We start from the raw sequence: 19,177 nt of genomic DNA, 5'->3' as shown, positions 1-19,177 counted from the left end.
GTCCCTCAGCACCCCCCCCCCAGCTTCTTTACCCCCCAGGTCACCAGGCTGCTCTTTCCACCAGTGACAGGGCGGCTGCCGAGGAGGTTGGGCTCACCAGCTCCAGGGCCAGGGTCCAGGGTATGTGGCCAGAGTCCGGGGTTTGTGGCCAGGGTCCAGGGTACGTGGCCAGGGTCTGGAGTATCTGGCCAGGGTCCGGGGTATGTGGCCAGGGTCCAGGGTATGTGGCCAGGGTCCGGGCTATGTGACCAGGGTCCAGGATATGTGGCCAGGGTCCAGGGTATGTGGCCAGGGTCCGGGCTATGTGACCAGGGTCCAGGATATGTGGGCAGGGTCCAGGGTATGTGGCAGGGGCCGGGGTATGTGACCAGGGTCCAGGGTATGTGGCCAGAGTCCGGGATTTGTGGCCAGGGTCCGGGGTATGTGGCCAGGGTCCGGGCTATGTGACCAGGGTCCAGGATATGTGGCCAGGGTCCAGGGTATGTGGCAGGGTCCGGGGTATGTGACCAGGGTCCAGGGTACGTGGCCAGGGTCTGGAGTATGTGGCCAGGGTCCGGGGTATGTGGCCAGTGCAGGTACGTGGGTCCCTGAGCTCCCAGGAGCCTGCACTTGGACTTTAATGGTCTTAGGCTGCCATATTGAAATTTTTAGTAATTTTGTCTTTAATGTGTGTTTTATAAGTGAGGCCCAGTGGGACAGTGGGGCATGAACTGGGACTTGGAGCCTTCTCCCTTGTGTCATCTCACCTTCACGACCTCCTGCCCCCCAGACTGGGTGCTCAGCTGCCCACTCTCCTGCGCTTGGGGCCCAGGCCTCCACTTCTCCGCATCCACCCAGCAATCACTGTGGTTTTTCACCCGTGGGGATCTGGGGGGGTGTTGGAAGATCAGGTTGGGCTTCATGGTGGCAGCCTTCACTGCCCTGAGGCAGCAACACCACGGAGCTTTCTGGGATGACTTAGGGAGCCCTGGGGCCATCCTCCAAACCCCAGGGAGTGGTGGTCATCTGGTGGGAGCCCCGGCCGCTGGTGGGACCCACATATGTGCACGCCAAGTCTCAGGACAGGTCCTGGGTGCCCAGAAGGTCAGCCCTGACCCAGCCCAAGCCCGAGGGAGCAGGACATATTAGAAAATATAAATCATTGTGACATGTGGACATAGAGGCCTCAGGAGAAAGAAGCAGGCTTTGGATTTAGAACTTTAAAGGCACCCTTTCCCGGCTGTTTGAACAAAGGGCTCCCGTTGTCACTCCATTCTGGGTCCTACAAGTCCTGTCTCTCACATACGCTGTGGGCTTGCAGGAGACCGACTGGGTCCTGTCTCACAGTTGAGGAAACGGAATGTCAAGGGCATCGTTGGGGGTCTCCACCCGAATGGGCTCAGCCCCCGAGAGAGGGGCTTCCACGGAGGCCCCGGCCGCACCACTTCCCTGCAGCCAGAGGCCCTACACCCCGTAGACCAGCCTGGGGCTTTCTTTACCGCTAGTGCCCCCCACCCTGGAGGACAAAAGGAAGAAGTCGTCGTCGTAGGGCTTGAAGGAACTAGCTTTACTGCATTCCTCTTGTGGTGAGATTGATATTTTAAAAATCTAACTCGATGAAGTAGAGCTTTGGACCAGGGATCGGAGAGGGGCATCGAGGGAAGAGGTTCTCCTTTAGACAGTTTTAAACCCCCAAGTTCTCTGTTTCTTTAGTTATAAAACAGGGAGGAGGGGGATAAGATGTCAAGTGTGAGAGGAATCCTAGAATTCCTTTACATTTTAATCTTAATCGTTCCCCCTTCAAAACAGTTGTTTGGTGCATGGTTCTCTTGGATCGTGTGCATCGACATCTGTTAATATTAATTTAGATGCAATGGATCTGCTAGGAATGCTATTTCTATGCATCTCACCCATATTTGCAGCATCATTTGGAATCTGATGCTACTTAAAATGCTGCTTATAACTATGTCTTGGGTCATTTCTGCGGCCAGAATTTCTATCCCAAGGGGTTGTCATTTGGATTAAATACATGCATAATGTGTGGAAAGGTTCCTGGCATACAGTCAGCATCCATCAAAGTTAGCTGTTGTTATGGAGTTGGTGTGAGAGAAACAGAGGAGGAGAGATAAAAATAGGGAAGGAAGGAAGAAAGGAGGGGGTGAAGAAAGTGGGGATTAGGAAGAAAAAAGGAAGGAGAGGAGAATTACAGATGGGAAGGCTTGGGACTCACCCAGTTGAGTTGTTTCAATCCCTTTGAGATTAGATCCATTGAAGAACTTCAAATTAATCCATTCCTGAGCCTGCCTCAGCCCTCCTAGGTGTCAGATGAGAAAACCGAGTCTCAAGGCAGCCAGTGGTCTTGCCCATTCTTAGCAGTATGTCCCTGGGTGGCATGAGGTTGGAGCCCAGCTGCTGGCTCCCAGTGTCTTTTCTCGCTTCTTCTTCTGCTGTGACATGTGTGAGAGGGGCACTGCTCTAGCCAAGTCCCCAGACCCCCGGCCAGAGTCCAGCCTGCAGCATGACAACAGGCCTGCACCCCGGGGAACAGGATCTGGGAAGAGGGCCCCCATCTCAGTGTTTGATCTTCAAGACATTCACTGGTTTGTGTGTTCCCCTACATCTGTGTTAAATAGAATAATGAAAATGATGTGTTCAGTGAATTTTGATGAGCAGATGAGATAACAGTGAAGATAATTTCCATTCGGGTCTGTGTATGAAATGTGCCGTGTGGAAGCCAGGCTGCTCAACGTTCTGTGTCTGAGATATTTCATAGTCAAATGTTGGGGGGGGGAGGGGATATAAAAACAAGTAGCTGAAGAAGCAGTTTAAAATGTTCATGTGTCAGAACATCTCTCTCCCTGACCCTCCCAGCTGGACACTCAAGTGTCCCTGCCTCTGTTGTCCAGCTTGGGTGCTGGGACAGCCTAGTTGCCTTGTTCTGGGTCCCACATCCCCCTCTCCCACTTCTGTTCTGACCATTTGGAGGGATTGAGGGGCTTTTCAGGATGCAGGACCTTCCTGCTCAAACAGGGAAATTCCTGGGCGTTGGGCATTGGGGTCATTATTGGGGTCATTATTGATGATGAATCATTGAAGTCAGATCCTGGTTGATTCTTGTATCTGGGCCTTTGACACTCATTGCTCTTCTCTGGTTTCCGTTTTTCTTGTCTGTAAAGTGAAGGGATTGAACAGATGGTCGGGACAGGCAGGTTGTCTAGCCAGGGTGCTTGGTATTCCCTTTTTTCTTTCTCAGTGATATTTTCAGCAGAGCTGGAGACAGAGAGAAAAATAAAAATCTGTTTGAATCAGTTTTGTTTTATTGATGGGGCCATTAAAACAGGAGAGTATGTTTTGGTACTAATCTTTAATATCAGTGATTGATTAGATTTTCATTCTCTCTATAGCCTTGTGTTGAAAAATCAATGCATGCATCAATTATTGCTGAATTATCTGTGCAAAGATACAGGGATGCACTGTTCATATGTGTAGGTTTACTGTTAGGAAGAAGGTTAGTTGTTGCCTTGGTAAAGTCACCAAGTTATCCGTGCCACTGGTATGCTGGGGACTTTTTTTTCAAATCATTAATGTTGTGCCCTGACCTCCTATGCAGGGTTCTGGTCGATGATAAACAGCTAGCTGTGGGATGGGGGAGGGAAGAAGCCCTGATTTCTAACGCTGCCAATTTCAGTGGTGTCAGTGCTCCCACCATTCCCCATCTCATGCTAAATAGGTAATGTCCCCGGAGGGTGGGTGCACCATCAGCCCTCCTCGCTGGTCACAGCAGAGCACTGCCTCGCTGGATCTTTCTGCTGCAAGGAAGTAGATCACATGAGGAGGGTCCCCTGATTATGAAGAAAATTTATAAATTGATATGTAACGAAGCAAAACCGCACCCTCCATGGGCCAGTTTTGCAGGAGAAAGAAGTGCACGCAGGCAGTCTTTGAACAGAGTTCTCTTGGTCTGGATTTTCCTTGCTCCTGTTGGCAGCGTGGACAGGGTGGGCACAGCCTCTCCTTGGTACCAGTCCCGGTAGAATGCCTCATCCACTTGTTACACTTCAGAAATCCGTGCAGACAGCCTGCTCTCGGTGCCCATGACTGTGACAAGTAAAAAGGCCGTGCGTCTGACATCGCATAGTGAAGAGTCATGATAATGACACATTTCTTTCAAAAATCCTTTGACCATTCTTTTAAAGGCTGGAAATACTTGGGTTAGATAGGAGAACATGGGCTTGCCAGAATATTTTTGACCAAATACAGAACTTATTAGCCAGAACTAATAATGCCCATTGTGGTGGGACCCTCTTCCAAAGGAGAAATAGATGTAAAAAGAGAAGCATTTTTTGCAGAGTGAGATGGGCAAAGCCTAAACCAGAGGCCCATGATTTAGGTAAGGCGTGTCTCCTTTTCTTTCTTTTCTTTTTTCAAATGTTTTTATTGATTTTCCAGAGAGAGGAAGGAAGAGGGAAATACAGAGACAGAAACATCAATGATGAGCGAGAATCATTGATCAGCTGTCTCCTGCACGCTCCACACTGGGGATCGAGCCCGCAACCTGGGCACGTGCCCTGACTGGGAATTCAGCCCCAGCCATGCCCTCCTGGTTCATAGGTTGACGCTCAACCCCTGAGCCACGCCCACCAGGCAAAAATTTTCATCATCAAGAAAAGGGCAGAAAAGTCCTCAAAGCAATTCTGTGTTATTCTGGAGACCAACAGTGCGCCCTTCTTGCTGGCTGTTATGAAGTCATAAGAAATCCCATCCCAGATGAACCCCCCGCCTTCATGGGGCATGTGCTCTCCTGCATGGTCGCTCATAAGGCAGGAGCCCTTATGTCACAATGGTTTGCTCTCAGGGGAATGTAGAGAAGAGAGATGAAATACGCTGGACTGGGGAAGTGAGCACACTTGCCATGTCCTCACAAGAAATCTGTATTTTTCATGCCCTGCCCTTTGGCAAACTGCTTTTTCTGTTTGAAAACACTGCACCGTGGGAACCCTCTCTGTAGCCTTCAGGTGCCCATGACACTGTGAGGCATTAGTACGGATCCATTTCCAGAACATGGCTTTGCAGCCGAGTTCCCTCGCCGTGCTCTGCAGCGGGGCTGCGGAAAGCTGGCTGCTTGCTGGAGGGACCATGCAGGGACCAGGTGGTCACGTTTCAAAGCTAAAGTGTATGTGAGTGTCACAGTTTCTGCTGCATGCTTCCCAGCACTGAAAAGGAGGAGAGGGAGTAAACGTGGGCTTACAACAGTTTTAGTCACAGTTTTGCAATTTAGGCCACTTGTGGCGGCTTTGCGATCTTTAATTATAGTGACTTGGCCCTCACGTTTGGAGAAAAAAATCTTGGTTAGTGAATTTGAGCCCAAACTGAAGATGTCTTTAGTAAAGAAGCCTTAACTCAAAGCCCACACTCACGCCTCACCTGAAGGGGGCCCTGCGATCGGGTCCATGGCATGCCATCGTGTGGGCTCGTGTAGCATGGACGCTGTGCTGAGGGCTGGCTCCTTGGATCCTCTCAACATTATCATCTCCATTCGACCAAGGACATAACTGGGGCATTAAGTGGTTAAGTGAAGGTCTAAAGTTAACACAGTAAGCCAGCGGCACATCTACAGATTCAAGCTGAGGTGCCCACCCTGTTCTACAGGCAGGGTGTTCTTGAGTATGCAGCTGTGTGTCCTTTGCATCCTTCCTGCAGAGCCATCAAATAGAAACCGTTTTTTCAATACAGAGCATGTGCCATATTCCCCCAAAGAGTGTAGACCTGTGATTAAGGTCAGCTCAAAACAATTCTAGTCTCCTATTGCAGAAAAACTCAAGATAATAATGGATAAATAAAGCGGCATATTTCTTTCTCATGTACACTTCGTTTGCAATGAGGTAGGCCAGGTTTGAGAGGACAGCTTTGGGGTGTCATCAGGGACCCAGGTTCTAATCGTCAAAGTCGCCTCATGGTGCAAGAGGGCTGCCGGGGCTCCAGCTCCTAGTTCCTGAATTCAGGAGAGCACAGGAGGAAACAGGAAGCCCAAAGGGCGTCCAGCCAGCTGAGCATGCCTCCTCAAAGTCCTAGATATGCCATTGCCTTGAACTTGGTCATATGGCAACACCTAGCTATAAGAAAGGCTCATGAACACATTGTTTGATTCAGGCATATTTTGTGTATAATGTTACATGTTAAAAACTTGGGGAACAAGGAAAAATGGGCTTCGGGAGGCAATTGGAAGTTTCTGCTCAAAGTCAGTGGTCCATGCCTACTGGTGGAGTTTACGATGGCCCAATAAATCATATCCCTGGGTTCAGAATCAGGCAAAGGATAGACATTTTGTACATATTTTAGGGCTACTTTGGAGGCTCTTAGACACAATTTATGGTACTTCATTTGTCTCATAAATATATGGTTGATTGAGACAACACCGATGGCCCAATAAATCATATCCCTGGGTTCAGAATCGGGCAAAGGATAGACATTTTGTACATATTTTAGGGCTACTTTGGAGGGCTACCTTCGGGCTACTCTTAGACACAATTTGTGATACTTCATTTGTCTCATAAATACACAGTTGAGGTTTATGGTTAGATTGAGACAACACCACTATAAAGAAAATTCTCGCTCTCTGATTAAAGGAAAAGTGATATGGAGACATGTCAGGAGAAGCTCAGAGATGGACCTGGCCTCTCCCATAGCTACATTCAGGGAAGTGGTCCCCAGCACCATGAGCATGTGCCACAGCGTCATGGCCGGCTGGGCTCATAGCAAGGCTTCGCACACAGAGCAGGTGTGCCCACTGCCCAGGGCACAGAAGTCCAATGCGCCTGCCCAGTTTCTCCTTGGTCATGGTGTGAGCTTCCCTGTCAGCTCTCCATCCACACACACACAAGCTCTGCAAGTTCCACATCCCCTGCTCTAAGGGGTCCAGTAGCACCCAGAACTTTGATGGTGAAGGGTGCGAAGTTGAAGCAGGAATATCCACGACGGAGGAGAGAGGCAGGACCAGTGGTCCATTCGGCTTCCGGCTCCTTCTGGAGCCGTGGCGTTGGCTTCTCCCTTTATCAGTATGGATTTTTATGGCTTATATTCTTGCTCTGAAGATGGAGCTGTTTGAAGAGTCCGGGTTGGAGGTCTCACGATGAGTTCCCTGCCCTCAAGTAGCAGAGTTCTGGCGTCACACTCTCTCTGGCCTTCCAACATCCACTTTGGATCCTGGCTCCTGGGTTTTCTCCCACTTTCTTATGAATGCAGAGTGTTACCCAGCATTTCTAGGTGGTTTGTGGACTGGGAGTGCGATCTTATGTCATGCACTATACTGCCAAGAATGGAAGTCTACTACAAATTTTGAGGTGGGGGAGAGGGAACTCGTGATGTTTCACAAATCCAGGTTCCTGTTTTCTCAGTGAATCGGGGATGCGATTTCCTGCCATAGGTCATGCGAGAAGAGGAGGTCTGAGGTCTCTCAGTGACTATGAAAGTGTGTAGCGACTATGAGAGAGGGGAATGTCTGGGAGGGATTTCAGGGATGGCTCAGCAATGATCAGGGCTCCGCCTACGCTCATTAGTAAAGTTTCATGTCCGTGGCTAAAAATGATAGAAACACTTGTGATTACAGAACAAGGAGCATAATTCTTAATGGAAGCCCCCTTCCCAGTCTAATTGTCAAGCACAATCTTTTTCCTAAGTGTCCTAGGGACCATGGGCCATGCCTGTGACCCACGTCTGCCCTCATGGGATTGGAAGAGAGAGACATCCCCTGTGCGTGAAGCCACACGGCAACATTGCTTAGGGCTCATCGGGTCACGTTTCATTTTTCTGTCACCTTCCCTCTATTTTCATCCTGATTCTTGCTCAGCCGTTTCGTGAATAGGTTTTATTTTGGAGAAACGTCTCTTGGAGAATGACTTAGCTGAGTGTGACAGAGAACATCTAGACCCCCTCGGGGCCGAATAAGTCGTTTCCCTTTGGGTTTTCAGTTCCTGCAATGATCACGTCCTATCCCAACACCACGCTGGCCACTCAGGGCCAAAAGAAGGAAATGAGCTGCACGGCCCACGGCGAGAAGCCCATCATCGTCCGCTGGGAGAAGGAGGACCGCATCATCAACCCCGAGATGGCCCGCTACCTCGTGTCCACCAAGGAGGCGGGAGAGGAGGTGATTTCCACTCTGCAGGTAAAGGCATGACCAGCCCTGCGAGTCAGAATTAAGTGCATTGGCTGAGTGGGCCTGTCTTGCCACGTGGGTGGGTGCGTGTGGGGGATAAACAAGCAGCGAGCCACCTTTTGGAGCTTACTCGTGAAGCACCATCGCTCTCCCCGTCAGACAGAGAGATTAGCGAGGAGCCTGCAGAAACCGTGCTTTCTCCTCAGTGTTAGGAAGAGTGAAATTATTACAAACACGGCAGGGAACCCAACTGTAACAGTAATAATAAAAAAAACTTGAGAACTAGAGTTCCTTAAAGCAGTTCATCCTGGAGGAATGGCAGCCCAGATTTGGGCTCAATAAGGGAGAAATTGGATGGGCGTTGGGATAAAATAGTGTAAGGAGAAATATTTTGCTTCTTTGGTAAAACCCAACGTAACAAAACCCTGTCCTTCAAAGACAATCACAAACGCTGGAAAAAAAGTGTTATAGTCTCATATTGTTTGGCACAGTTGGTAGCTAATTGAGTGATGCTTTGAGTGCAGGGGAGAGGTGATGCTAGCACACACACACACACAAGGGGGAACGTGTGTCTGAAACTCGGGTGTCGATTCACTCCCTGGTCCAGCCCTGCAGTCCTGAGCGAACCTCCGATGAGGGTCTTGCAGCCCGAGGCCCTAATGCAGGACTCACAGACCTGGCTCCTTAGGCAGGGCTCCTGTGGGTGCTTTAAAGGCAGGCTATGGGGATGGGGAGGGGGAAGGGGAGTATATGTGGAATATCTATCAACTTGCCCATGACATTCTACATAAAGTAGGCATCCAATTTAAGGAGCCAGCAACTGATGTCACTAATGTACATGAAAGCCATTCGTCTTACCATTGCAGTTGTGCTGAAATGATTTGCTGCTGGAAGTGTGCGTGCGTGTGTGCATGTGTGCGCATGTGTGTGTGTGTGTGTGTGTGTTTGCATACATGTGTTGGGGTGGGAGGAGGGTGGGAGTGGAGAGATTCTTGCAGCCCAAAGCCTCACTGTGTTACTGGATAAGGTGGGTTTCTTTCTGCTTTGCACATAGATTTTGCCGACAGTGAGAGAAGATTCTGGCTTCTTCTCCTGCCACGCGATCAATTCCTACGGGGAGGACCGCGGAATAATTCAGCTCACAGTGCAAGGTCGGTAGAGACAGCGGGGGGACAGGCTGTTTCCGGACAGTGGCGCATGCCCAGACGCAGGCGCCTGCGTGGGCTCCGCTGGCTGTGAAGCCCCTCACTCCCTGGGAGTTGGGCTCTGCGGAAGCAGCGTGTGCAGGGCCCCGAACATGTCAGGGCGCAGCCCAACATGGAACTGAGTCCTTCAAGGCCCTGGGTCATGTGACCCAGCAGCCAGTGCCTTCTCTGCTCAATTTTAGGGCTCCTCACCCCGGGCGATCCGAAAGAAAAGACAAGTTGAACATTTGACATTTAACTCAAATAGCGTTTGAGTTGTAGATTCCAAACTAGAAGAGCGGCATTTAAACCCTCCCGGTTTGGCCCGGCTCTGCCCATGCTCTGAAGAGGGCAGTCCGGGGAAAGTGAGGTTTCTCCTCCCCGCAGTGAGGGGGGAAAGAAGATGGTCCCGGGGAAAAGCATCCTCCAGCGTGGGGTGCCGACACAGCCCCCAGGCGCCCCACGCAGCAGCCCCCCGGCCCCACCCGCCCCCACAGCCCCTCGGGTCTGTGCTCACCCGGTGCCTGTGTCCTGTTGATTGACAGAGCCGCCGGACCCTCCGGAAATCGAGATCAAAGACGTGAAGGCGCGCACCATCACCCTCAGGTGGACCATGGGGTTCGATGGCAACAGCCCCATCACGGGCTACGATATCGAATGCAAAAATAAATCAGGTAAGTCCTCGGTTTCCTCCGGCTCCATGTCCGCTTCGGAGCCCCTTGTGTAGTCCTTGTCCACTGCTGTCACTGTGAGAGCAAGCCTGGACTCAGGAAACTCAGGGGGCTCTCGGCCCCAGTTTGTCTCTTCTGGGTGAGGTCCCCCACGCTTCCTGGGTGGAGTTTTCGTGTCCAGTGCCCCTCCTGGCACGCTCCGCCTCCTTTCGCTCTGAGCTCATCTTGCATTGTGAAGGCCACTTTGGCACTCTTGCCAGCAACCAACATGCGGGTAGCTGCTGACTCCCGGCCACCATCGTGGTTTGGGCGGCTGCCCTGCACTTCCCACGTGGACTCTTATCCTCTCACAAAAGAGAGGAGGAATTAGAGCGCCATCAGCACGTGCAGGGTTAACAGGATTCAGATGTCACCCACACAGCCCTGTTTTTCCCATGGCGGGCCCTGTGGATTGCCCTGCCGTGGCCACCTGAGCCCAAGAATGGTGCTTTGAGAAATGGATTAGGACTTGGAATAAGTATCCGGATTGATGGGAAACGCACGTAGGAAACACGGCCCGCTCGGGCTTGTTCATCCCAGAGAGGCAACTGGAGTCTTGGGGTGAGGTGACGCCCACGGGGGCCTCTTGAGAGGAGTCACTCCGGCACCAGGGAATGTGACAGGGCCAGTGAGGCAGGGAGATGGAGCCCTGAGGAACAGAGCCAGCGCCTCCTGAGTGGTTAGCACTTCCTCTGCATCTGCGCTGTCTGGGCTCCCTCTCTCTTGTCCTGGATGTCTTCCCCACAAGGTCTGGCTTTCTCTCCTTGGGACAAGGGCTCGTCTTTATGTGCCATTTCATTGATATTAATGTCTCTCCCCCTCGTAAGTCTTCTCTTAAGTCACCTTCCATTTATTTTTTGCAGTATCTTCTCTTTTTATATCATGCTCTTCCACCTTCAATCCTCTTGACCCAAATGACACTATTTTCTTTTAGCTGGAATATTAGTTGTTCACTTCTATTATGTTCTATTCCCTGATAAGTTAGAGCAAAGGTGGGCTGGAGGCCACATATTGGTCCTACAAGTCCAGAAAGTCTTTTGCACCATGGTTACCTCTGGGCAGAGCAGCCCTCCGGACCTCCACAGTGGAAAGGAGAGTGGGATCATCCCCGGCTCAGAGGTCTGGGTCTTTGCTATTGATATATTCATCTGTTAAACATGCCCATATCATTTCTCAGGCTCTGTGTGGGCACTGAGGATATGGCATTGCACGTGGCAAGCATGGTCTCTGGCCGCATGGGGCTTAACATCCATCAGGGAACACAGACTCCCAGTGCAATTCCTGCAAGTGTGATGAGCACCACACAAGAGCACCCTGGGGTGCAGGAGTGTGAGCATCCTCTCTGTCCTCCATCTCCAGGGGTTCTGTTCTCTACAGCCAACATCATCTCTTGGTCCCTCACCCCCAATCAGCACCTGCCCAAACTCTTTCTGAAATAAGAACCATTTACTGACATTCTCCTGATTGGCTGAGGCCCTAACATCCGCAGGTACATATTGTCACCTATTCAGTGATCACCCTTCAAACTAGACATGTGCCGACTTTAAAATTAGCTGTGGTTCAAAAATAATTTCTGCAATAAAGGAGCTGAGACTAGAGGATTTCAAGTTAGATTTAAGAAATGTATTTGGGAAGCAGCGTTTATACTGGAGACTGGGATGGATTTTTATCTGGATTTTGTTTTTACCACTTCTCATTGGGAGGAGAAGGGATCTTCCTGGCTGAAGATTGTGCTGGTTTTCAAATACCTTTTCTTTATGGTGGAGGGGAGTCCGGACCCTAATTCCTTTCGTTACCTTGTCCAATGAGAGCACAGATGTGGCCAACTCCACTACATGAGCTCTCGCCTCGTCATCTCCCCTCCATGATCTCCACCCACAGACCTGGTGTGTTGCCTGGGAGTCCCTGAGCTTCGGGTCTGACACCCTTGTCCCCCTCAATGTAGCTCAATGTAGACGATGCGCGTGTTGTCGTCCCCCCTCTGATGGCCCTCCCGCCAGGACACTGGGAGCAATGCATTGAGAATTTCACTTTGAGTTGTGACTTTTCTTTCTTTCTTGTTTTACTTATTTTGTTTTTAATTCCTACTTGTGAACTTTCAAAGGCAGAGGGAAAAAAACTCACGTCTCTATCTCTTCTTTTTTGAAAAACAAAACCCAAAAGACTCCTGGGATTCTGCTCAGAGAACCAAAGATGTTTCCCCTCAGCTGAACTCGGCCACCATCATTGATATCCACCCTTCCTCCACCTACAGCATCCGCATGTACGCCAAGAACCGGATTGGCAAGAGTGAGCCCAGCAACGAGCTGTCCATCACCGCAGACGAGGCAGGTGCGTGTGGCTGGCTGGAGGCCCAGGAGCCTGGAGCTGGCTCTGGGGCTCAGTGGTTAATGCAGGATCAGACCTTTGATGAGAGCGCTCCACGGCTCCACGCCCCACCAAAGCACAGACAGGGTTCTGCCTCCTGCTTGGGAGGCACTGCCCTTCAAATAGGGCTTCGTTCAAGGTTCTCACACCCAAGACTTAAAAGAAAGATGACACTAGCCACTAGTGCGAGTTAGGGAACCTTGCTGTTGTTACACTTCCTTTGTTTGGATATGTGGAGTCCAGGTGGACAGAAGATCTATGAGTGTGTATCTTGCCCAAGTCCCTGTGCTGTCCAGGCGAGGGAGGAAGGCTTACCTAGGAAATGGCAAGAATATGCTCTGTGTGAGCAGCTGGGGAGAGGGTAGTACAGGTTATTTCATTGACTAGGAATGTCAGTGTTTCTATAATAAACTTTTTTGGGGTTTTTTCCCTATTACAAAGTATTTCATATTCAGTTTTCAAAACTTCAAAGATAGACATAGCATTTTGAAGAAGGCAAAGCAGGTGCCATGATCCTACCACCTAGAGCTGTCTATGAACAGGTGATACCACCTGCTCAATAAATTCTGTAACTGTTTCATCACCCACACAGGCATGCAGGCACACGCAGGTGTACACACACCCTTCAACACTGTGGTCCACTCATGGCTACCAGTGGGTACAATTAAGCGATTTGTACAGAACTGAGCAGTTAGGCAGTGGCCATGAATGCTGATTGACAAGCTAACTCCTAGAAGGAGAGGTGGAAGCAAGCAGCCCTTGAGTTTTCTTGGGGAAGGAAAGGTAAGGAAGCAAAGCCTGGCTTATCTCTTAGGGAGAAAGGGTCTAGCCCCCAAAGCTAGCTTTCCTCTTTCTGCCAACAGTCAGAACTACTCAGCCACTACCTACTGCTGCGGGGAAGTTGGAAGCTTAGTCTCAGATCCCTGGTTCTCCGTCACCAAGGTTATGGCGATCATTCCCACATGATCAAGAGTCCAACAGGAGGTTTACCTTTCAGGGTTGTCCTTGACTTCCTTCCCACCACCTACTTCTCTGTTGCCCTCATTAATGGCTTTACAACTAGACATCGCTCTTGCACATCTCTTAAGTATCTTTCTACAATTTGTAATGGTGCCTTTGCCATTTATTTTACCAATTCTATATTGTTAGGCATGTCAGTCGTGTTCTGGTTTTCATTATTATGAACACCACTGTGACGAACACCCTTGTGGTATATCTTCTGCTATTTTCAAGATTATTTTCTTAGTTTAAATAACAAGAAGTAGGATTTCTGGGTCAGAACAAATGCGAAATTTAACTCTTGATATGTGTAGTCAATGGATTCTCAAGGAAATAGGTTAAAATATACAGTTCTTCCTGAACAGCGATGAGCACTCTTTTCTCAACCCTGGCACATAATGGCGCTTGGAAATTGTTCTTAAGGTGGGGGCAAGGGTGAGGAGGGTGCTTTGTGCTTTGCTGTCTGAGGATGAGCCATTTCTGATACTTGGTACTCCGCGGATTTCTTACCTGCACAGTGGCCATCATTATGCTTTTCTCCTTAACACGGACATTGGATAAATGGACTAAACGCCACGCTTTAGAAGTACTTTCCATTTCTCAGAAATAAGTGGGAAAGGCGTATCTGCATGTCCCTGCACAAATGGAATCTTATTTAAATATTTATGTAAGCAACCCACGAACTTCCTGGAATCTCATTATGCTGGATATTTAGGGACAATAAGCTGCCCCAAAATATAACACAGTGCAGTGCCCCACCTCCCCCTTCCTCTTCACCCTTTTCTAACTGCCCCGTTTCGAGGGCCTTCTCCAGGTAGCTAGCTGTTGCTGGCGGTGCTTTGGGGGCCGCTTTCCGATCGCAATTAGCCATTAGGAAGGCTGGTGTTGTTGCTTTTTATTTCGTTTCCCTGGTGACCTGGGCTGCAGCCAGCAGTTGCCATGGCAGCGTTTCTCCCCCAGCCAGGAGGCCAGGTGATCAGCTGCCTGGTCAGCGGTCTGCAGGCAACTCCCTGGATCTCGGCGGCAGGCGGGCTCAGAGCCGCCTGCTGGGCTCCTGGAGCGCCTTGTGGTTTACCAGGTGCCGGCTGCCAGCCTCGCTCCTTCACCGGCAGGTGAGCAGAGGGAGGATGCACGGGGAGGAGCAGCTTGAGCAGAGCTCCAAAGCAGATTCTCTTTGTCTTGGTGCCTAGGTTTGCGTGACTGAAATGCAAAGTCATGGCTCCTGGAGCGCCTTGTGGTTTACCAGGTGCCGGCTGCCAGCCTCGCTCCTTCACCGGCAGGTGAGCAGAGGGAGGATGCACGGGGAGGAGCAGCTTGAGCAGAGCTCCAAAGCAGATTCAGCCACCCCGCTCCCTGACCATACACACCCTCACTACAGCCACCCCGCTCCCTGACCATACACACCCTCACTACAGCCACCCCGCTCCCTGACCATACACACCCTCACTACAGCCACCCCGCTCCCTGACCATACACACCCTCACTACAGCCACCCCGCTCCCTGACCATACACACCCTCACTACAGCCACCCCGCTCCCTGACCATACACACCCTCACTACAGCCACCCCGCTCCCTGACCATACACACCCTCACTACAGCCACCCCGCTCCCTGACCATACACACCCTCACTACAGCCACCCCGCTCCCTGACCATACACACCCTCACTACAGCCACCCCGCTCCCTGACCATACACACCCTCACTACAGCCACCCCGCTCCCTGACCATACACACCCTCACTACAGCCACCCCGCTCCCTGACCATACACACCCTCACTACAGCCACCCCGCTCCCTGACCATACACACCCTCACTACAGCCACCCCGCTCCCTGACCATACACACCCTCACTACAGCCACCCCGCTCCCTGACCATACACACCCTCACTACAGCCACCCCGCTCCCTGACCATACACACCCTCACTACAGCCACCCCGCTCCCTGACCATACACACCCTCACTACAGCCACCCCGCTCCCTGACCATACACACCCTCACTACAGCCACCCCGCTCCCTGACCATACACACCCTCACTACAGCCACCCCGCTCCCTGACCATACACACCCTCACTACAGCCACCCCACTCCCTGACCATACACACCCTCACTACAGCCACCCCGCTTCCTGATCATACACACCCTCACTACAACCACCCCGCTCCCTGACCAAGCACACCCTCACTACAACCACCCCGCTCCCTGACCAAGCACACCCTCACTACAACCACCCCGCTCCCTGACCAAGCACACCCTCACTACAACCACCCCGCTCCCTGACCAAGCACACCCTCACTACAACCACCCCGCTCCCTGACCAAGCACACCCTCACTACAACCACCCCGCTCCCTGACCAAGCACACCCTCACTACAACCACCCCGCTCCCTGACCAAGCACACCCTCACTACAACCACCCCGCTCCCTGACCAAGCACACCCTCACTACAACCACCCCGCTCCCTGACCAAGCACACCCTCACTACAACCACCCCGCTCCCTGACCAAGCACACCCTCACTACAACCACCCCGCTCCCTGACCAAGCACACCCTCACTACAACCACCCCGCTCCCTGACCAAGCACACCCTCACTACAACCACCCCGCTCCCTGACCAAGCACACCCTCACTACAACCACCCCGCTCCCTGACCAAGCACACCCTCACTACAACCACCCCGCTCCCTGACCAAGCACACCCTCACTACAACCACCCCGCTCCCTGACCAAGCACACCCTCACTACAACCACCCCGCTCCCTGACCAAGCACACCCTCACTACAACCACCCCGCTCCCTGACCAAGCACACCCTCACTACAACCACCCCGCTCCCTGACCAAGCACACCCTCACTACAACCACCCCGCTCCCTGACCAAGCACACCCTCACTACAACCACCCCGCTCCCTGACCAAGCACACCCTCACTACAACCACCCCGCTCCCTGACCAAGCACACCCTCACTACAACCACCCCGCTCCCTGACCAAGCACACCCTCACTACAACCACCCCGCTCCCTGACCAAGCACACCCTCACTACAACCACCCCGCTCCCTGACCAAGCACACCCTCACTACAACCACCCCGCTCCCTGACCAAGCACACCCTCACTACAACCACCCCGCTCCCTGACCAAGCACACCCTCACTACAACCACCCCGCTCCCTGACCAAGCACACCCTCACTACAACCACCCCGCTCCCTGACCAAGCACACCCTCACTACAACCACCCCGCTCCCTGACCAAGCACACCCTCACTACAACCACCCCGCTCCCTGACCAAGCACACCCTCACTACAACCACCCCGCTCCCTGACCAAGCACACCCTCACTACAACCACCCCGCTCCCTGACCAAGCACACCCTCACTACAACCACCCCGCTCCCTGACCAAGCACACCCTCACTACAACCACCCCGCTCCCTGACCAAGCACACCCTCACTACAACCACCCCGCTCCCTGACCAAGCACACCCTCACTACAACCACCCCGCTCCCTGACCAAGCACACCCTCACTACAACCACCCCGCTCCCTGACCAAGCACACCCTCACTACAACCACCCCGCTCCCTGACCAAGCACACCCTCACTACAACCACCCCGCTCCCTGACCAAGCACACCCTCACTACAACCACCCCGCTCCCTGACCAAGCACACCCTCACTACAACCACCCCGCTCCCTGACCAAGCACACCCTCACTACAACCACCCCGCTCCCTGACCAAGCACACCCTCACTACAACCACCCCGCTCCCTGACCAAGCACACCCTCACTACAACCACCCCGCTCCCTGACCAAGCACACCCTCACTACAACCACCCCGCTCCCTGACCAAGCACACCCTCACTACAACCACCCCGCTCCCTGACCAAGCACACCCTCACTACAACCACCCCGCTCCCTGACCAAGCACACCCTCACTACAACCACCCCGCTCCCTGACCAAGCACACCCTCACTACAACCACCCCGCTCCCTGACCAAGCACACCCTCACTACAACCACCCCGCTCCCTGACCAAGCACACCCTCACTACAACCACCCCGCTCCCTGACCAAGCACACCCTCACTACAACCACCCCGCTCCCTGACCAAGCACACCCTCACTACAACCACCCCGCTCCCTGACCAAGCACACCCTCACTACAACCACCCCGCTCCCTGACCAAGCACACCCTCACTACAACCACCCCGCTCCCTGACCAAGCACACCCTCACTACAACCACCCCGCTCCCTGACCAAGCACACCCTCACTACAACCACCCCGCTCCCTGACCAAGCACACCCTCACTACAACCACCCCGCTCCCTGACCAAGCACACCCTCACTACAACCACCCCGCTCCCTGACCAAGCACACCCTCACTACAACCACCCCGCTCCCTGACCAAGCACACCCTCACTACAACCACCCCGCTCCCTGACCAAGCACACCCTCACTACAACCACCCCGCTCCCTGACCAAGCACACCCTCACTACAACCACCCCGCTCCCTGACCAAGCACACCCTCACTACAACCACCCCGCTCCCTGACCAAGCACACCCTCACTACAACCACCCCGCTCCCTGACCAAGCACACCCTCACTACAACCACCCCGCTCCCTGACCAAGCACACCCTCACTACAACCACCCCGCTCCCTGACCAAGCACACCCTCACTACAACCACCCCGCTCCCTGACCAAGCACACCCTCACTACAACCACCCCGCTCCCTGACCAAGCACACCCTCACTACAACCACCCCGCTCCCTGACCAAGCACACCCTCACTACAACCACCCCGCTCCCTGACCAAGCACACCCTCACTACAGCTACCCCACTCCCTGACCAAGCACACCCTCACTACAGCCACCCCGCTCCCTGACCATACACTCCCTCATTACAATTGCCACAGAAGCTACTAGTTGTTATTGTCACTTCCCGGCAGGGAAGCCCAAAGGTGTGGAGATGACCATTCCTCATCCAAACTGCTCCCTTTCCCTAAAAAAAAAAAAAAAAAAATAGGAAACAAAAGTAGCCATCGCACAGGCAGTGAAAATCGTTGGGTGGAAGCTTCTGGAAACCTCATTTTTATGGTAATATAGTGCCCAAGTCAGAGCCCCTGACACCTCTCACTGCCTTCCTGGCTGGAGAAATGAGTCTGGGAGGTGGGAGGTCTGTGTCCCCCGCCTACTATATTACTGCTCGCAGCTCCGCTGGACTCCATGGTCGGCACAGCAGCCCGCCCTGCCCTTCCCCGCGGCATGCGTGCTCTGTCCCGTCTGGAAGGCCTCAGAGTCAGTGTCTTCCTGTCTGTACTCTTCTTGAAATGCCAGGTCAAGGAGGCCGCCAGTTCAAAACCTTCTCCAGGCCCCTTGGATGGCACTGTTGCCACCTCCCCTACCCCCACCCCGCCACCAGCACTCAGTGGGAATCTTCCTGGCAGTGGCCTCTGAGCTATGTGGTCGTTTCTCACAGCGCTCTGTGCTGCTCACCAGGGAGACTGCTCAGTACAGGTGGGAGGAAGTGTCACAAACATGCCTTACGGAGTGGTCTTAGAAGAGGAGGAGTGATGAGCAGAGCGTGTGTGGGGGCGGGGGGGGGTAGGTCTGTGTCCCCCCCCTACTATATTACTACTAGCAGCTAAGCTGGACTCCATGGTGTGTGTGTGTGTGTGTGTGTGTGTGTAGGTGGTAGGTGTGTGTCCCCCCCCTACTATATTACTACTGGCAGCTAAGCTGGACTCCATGGTGTGTGTGTGTGTGTGTGTGTGTGTGTGTGTGTGTGAGTGTGTGT

The 19,177-nt window shown here is 52.6% G+C and overlaps 1 protein-coding gene across 1 annotated transcript in view; it reads left to right on the top strand.

Moving 5' to 3' along the window:
• The window catches only part of DSCAM (Down syndrome cell adhesion molecule), a 476,284-nt gene that overhangs the window by 347,838 nt on the left and 109,269 nt on the right, over positions 1 to 19,177 (top strand). Inside the window, exons 12-15 of the mRNA XM_006754318.2 lie at positions 7,947 to 8,143; positions 9,189 to 9,285; positions 9,864 to 9,992; positions 12,192 to 12,359. Of these exons, the coding sequence (XP_006754381.2) occupies positions 7,947 to 8,143; positions 9,189 to 9,285; positions 9,864 to 9,992; positions 12,192 to 12,359 (591 nt within the window). The remainder of the gene's footprint in view (positions 1 to 7,946; positions 8,144 to 9,188; positions 9,286 to 9,863; positions 9,993 to 12,191; positions 12,360 to 19,177) is intronic.

This window comes from Myotis davidii, unplaced genomic scaffold, assembly GCF_000327345.1.
Source record: "Myotis davidii unplaced genomic scaffold, ASM32734v1 scaffold512, whole genome shotgun sequence".
NCBI lineage: Eukaryota > Metazoa > Chordata > Mammalia > Chiroptera > Vespertilionidae > Myotis > Myotis davidii.
This window is presented reverse-complemented; position numbering and strand designations above follow the sequence as displayed.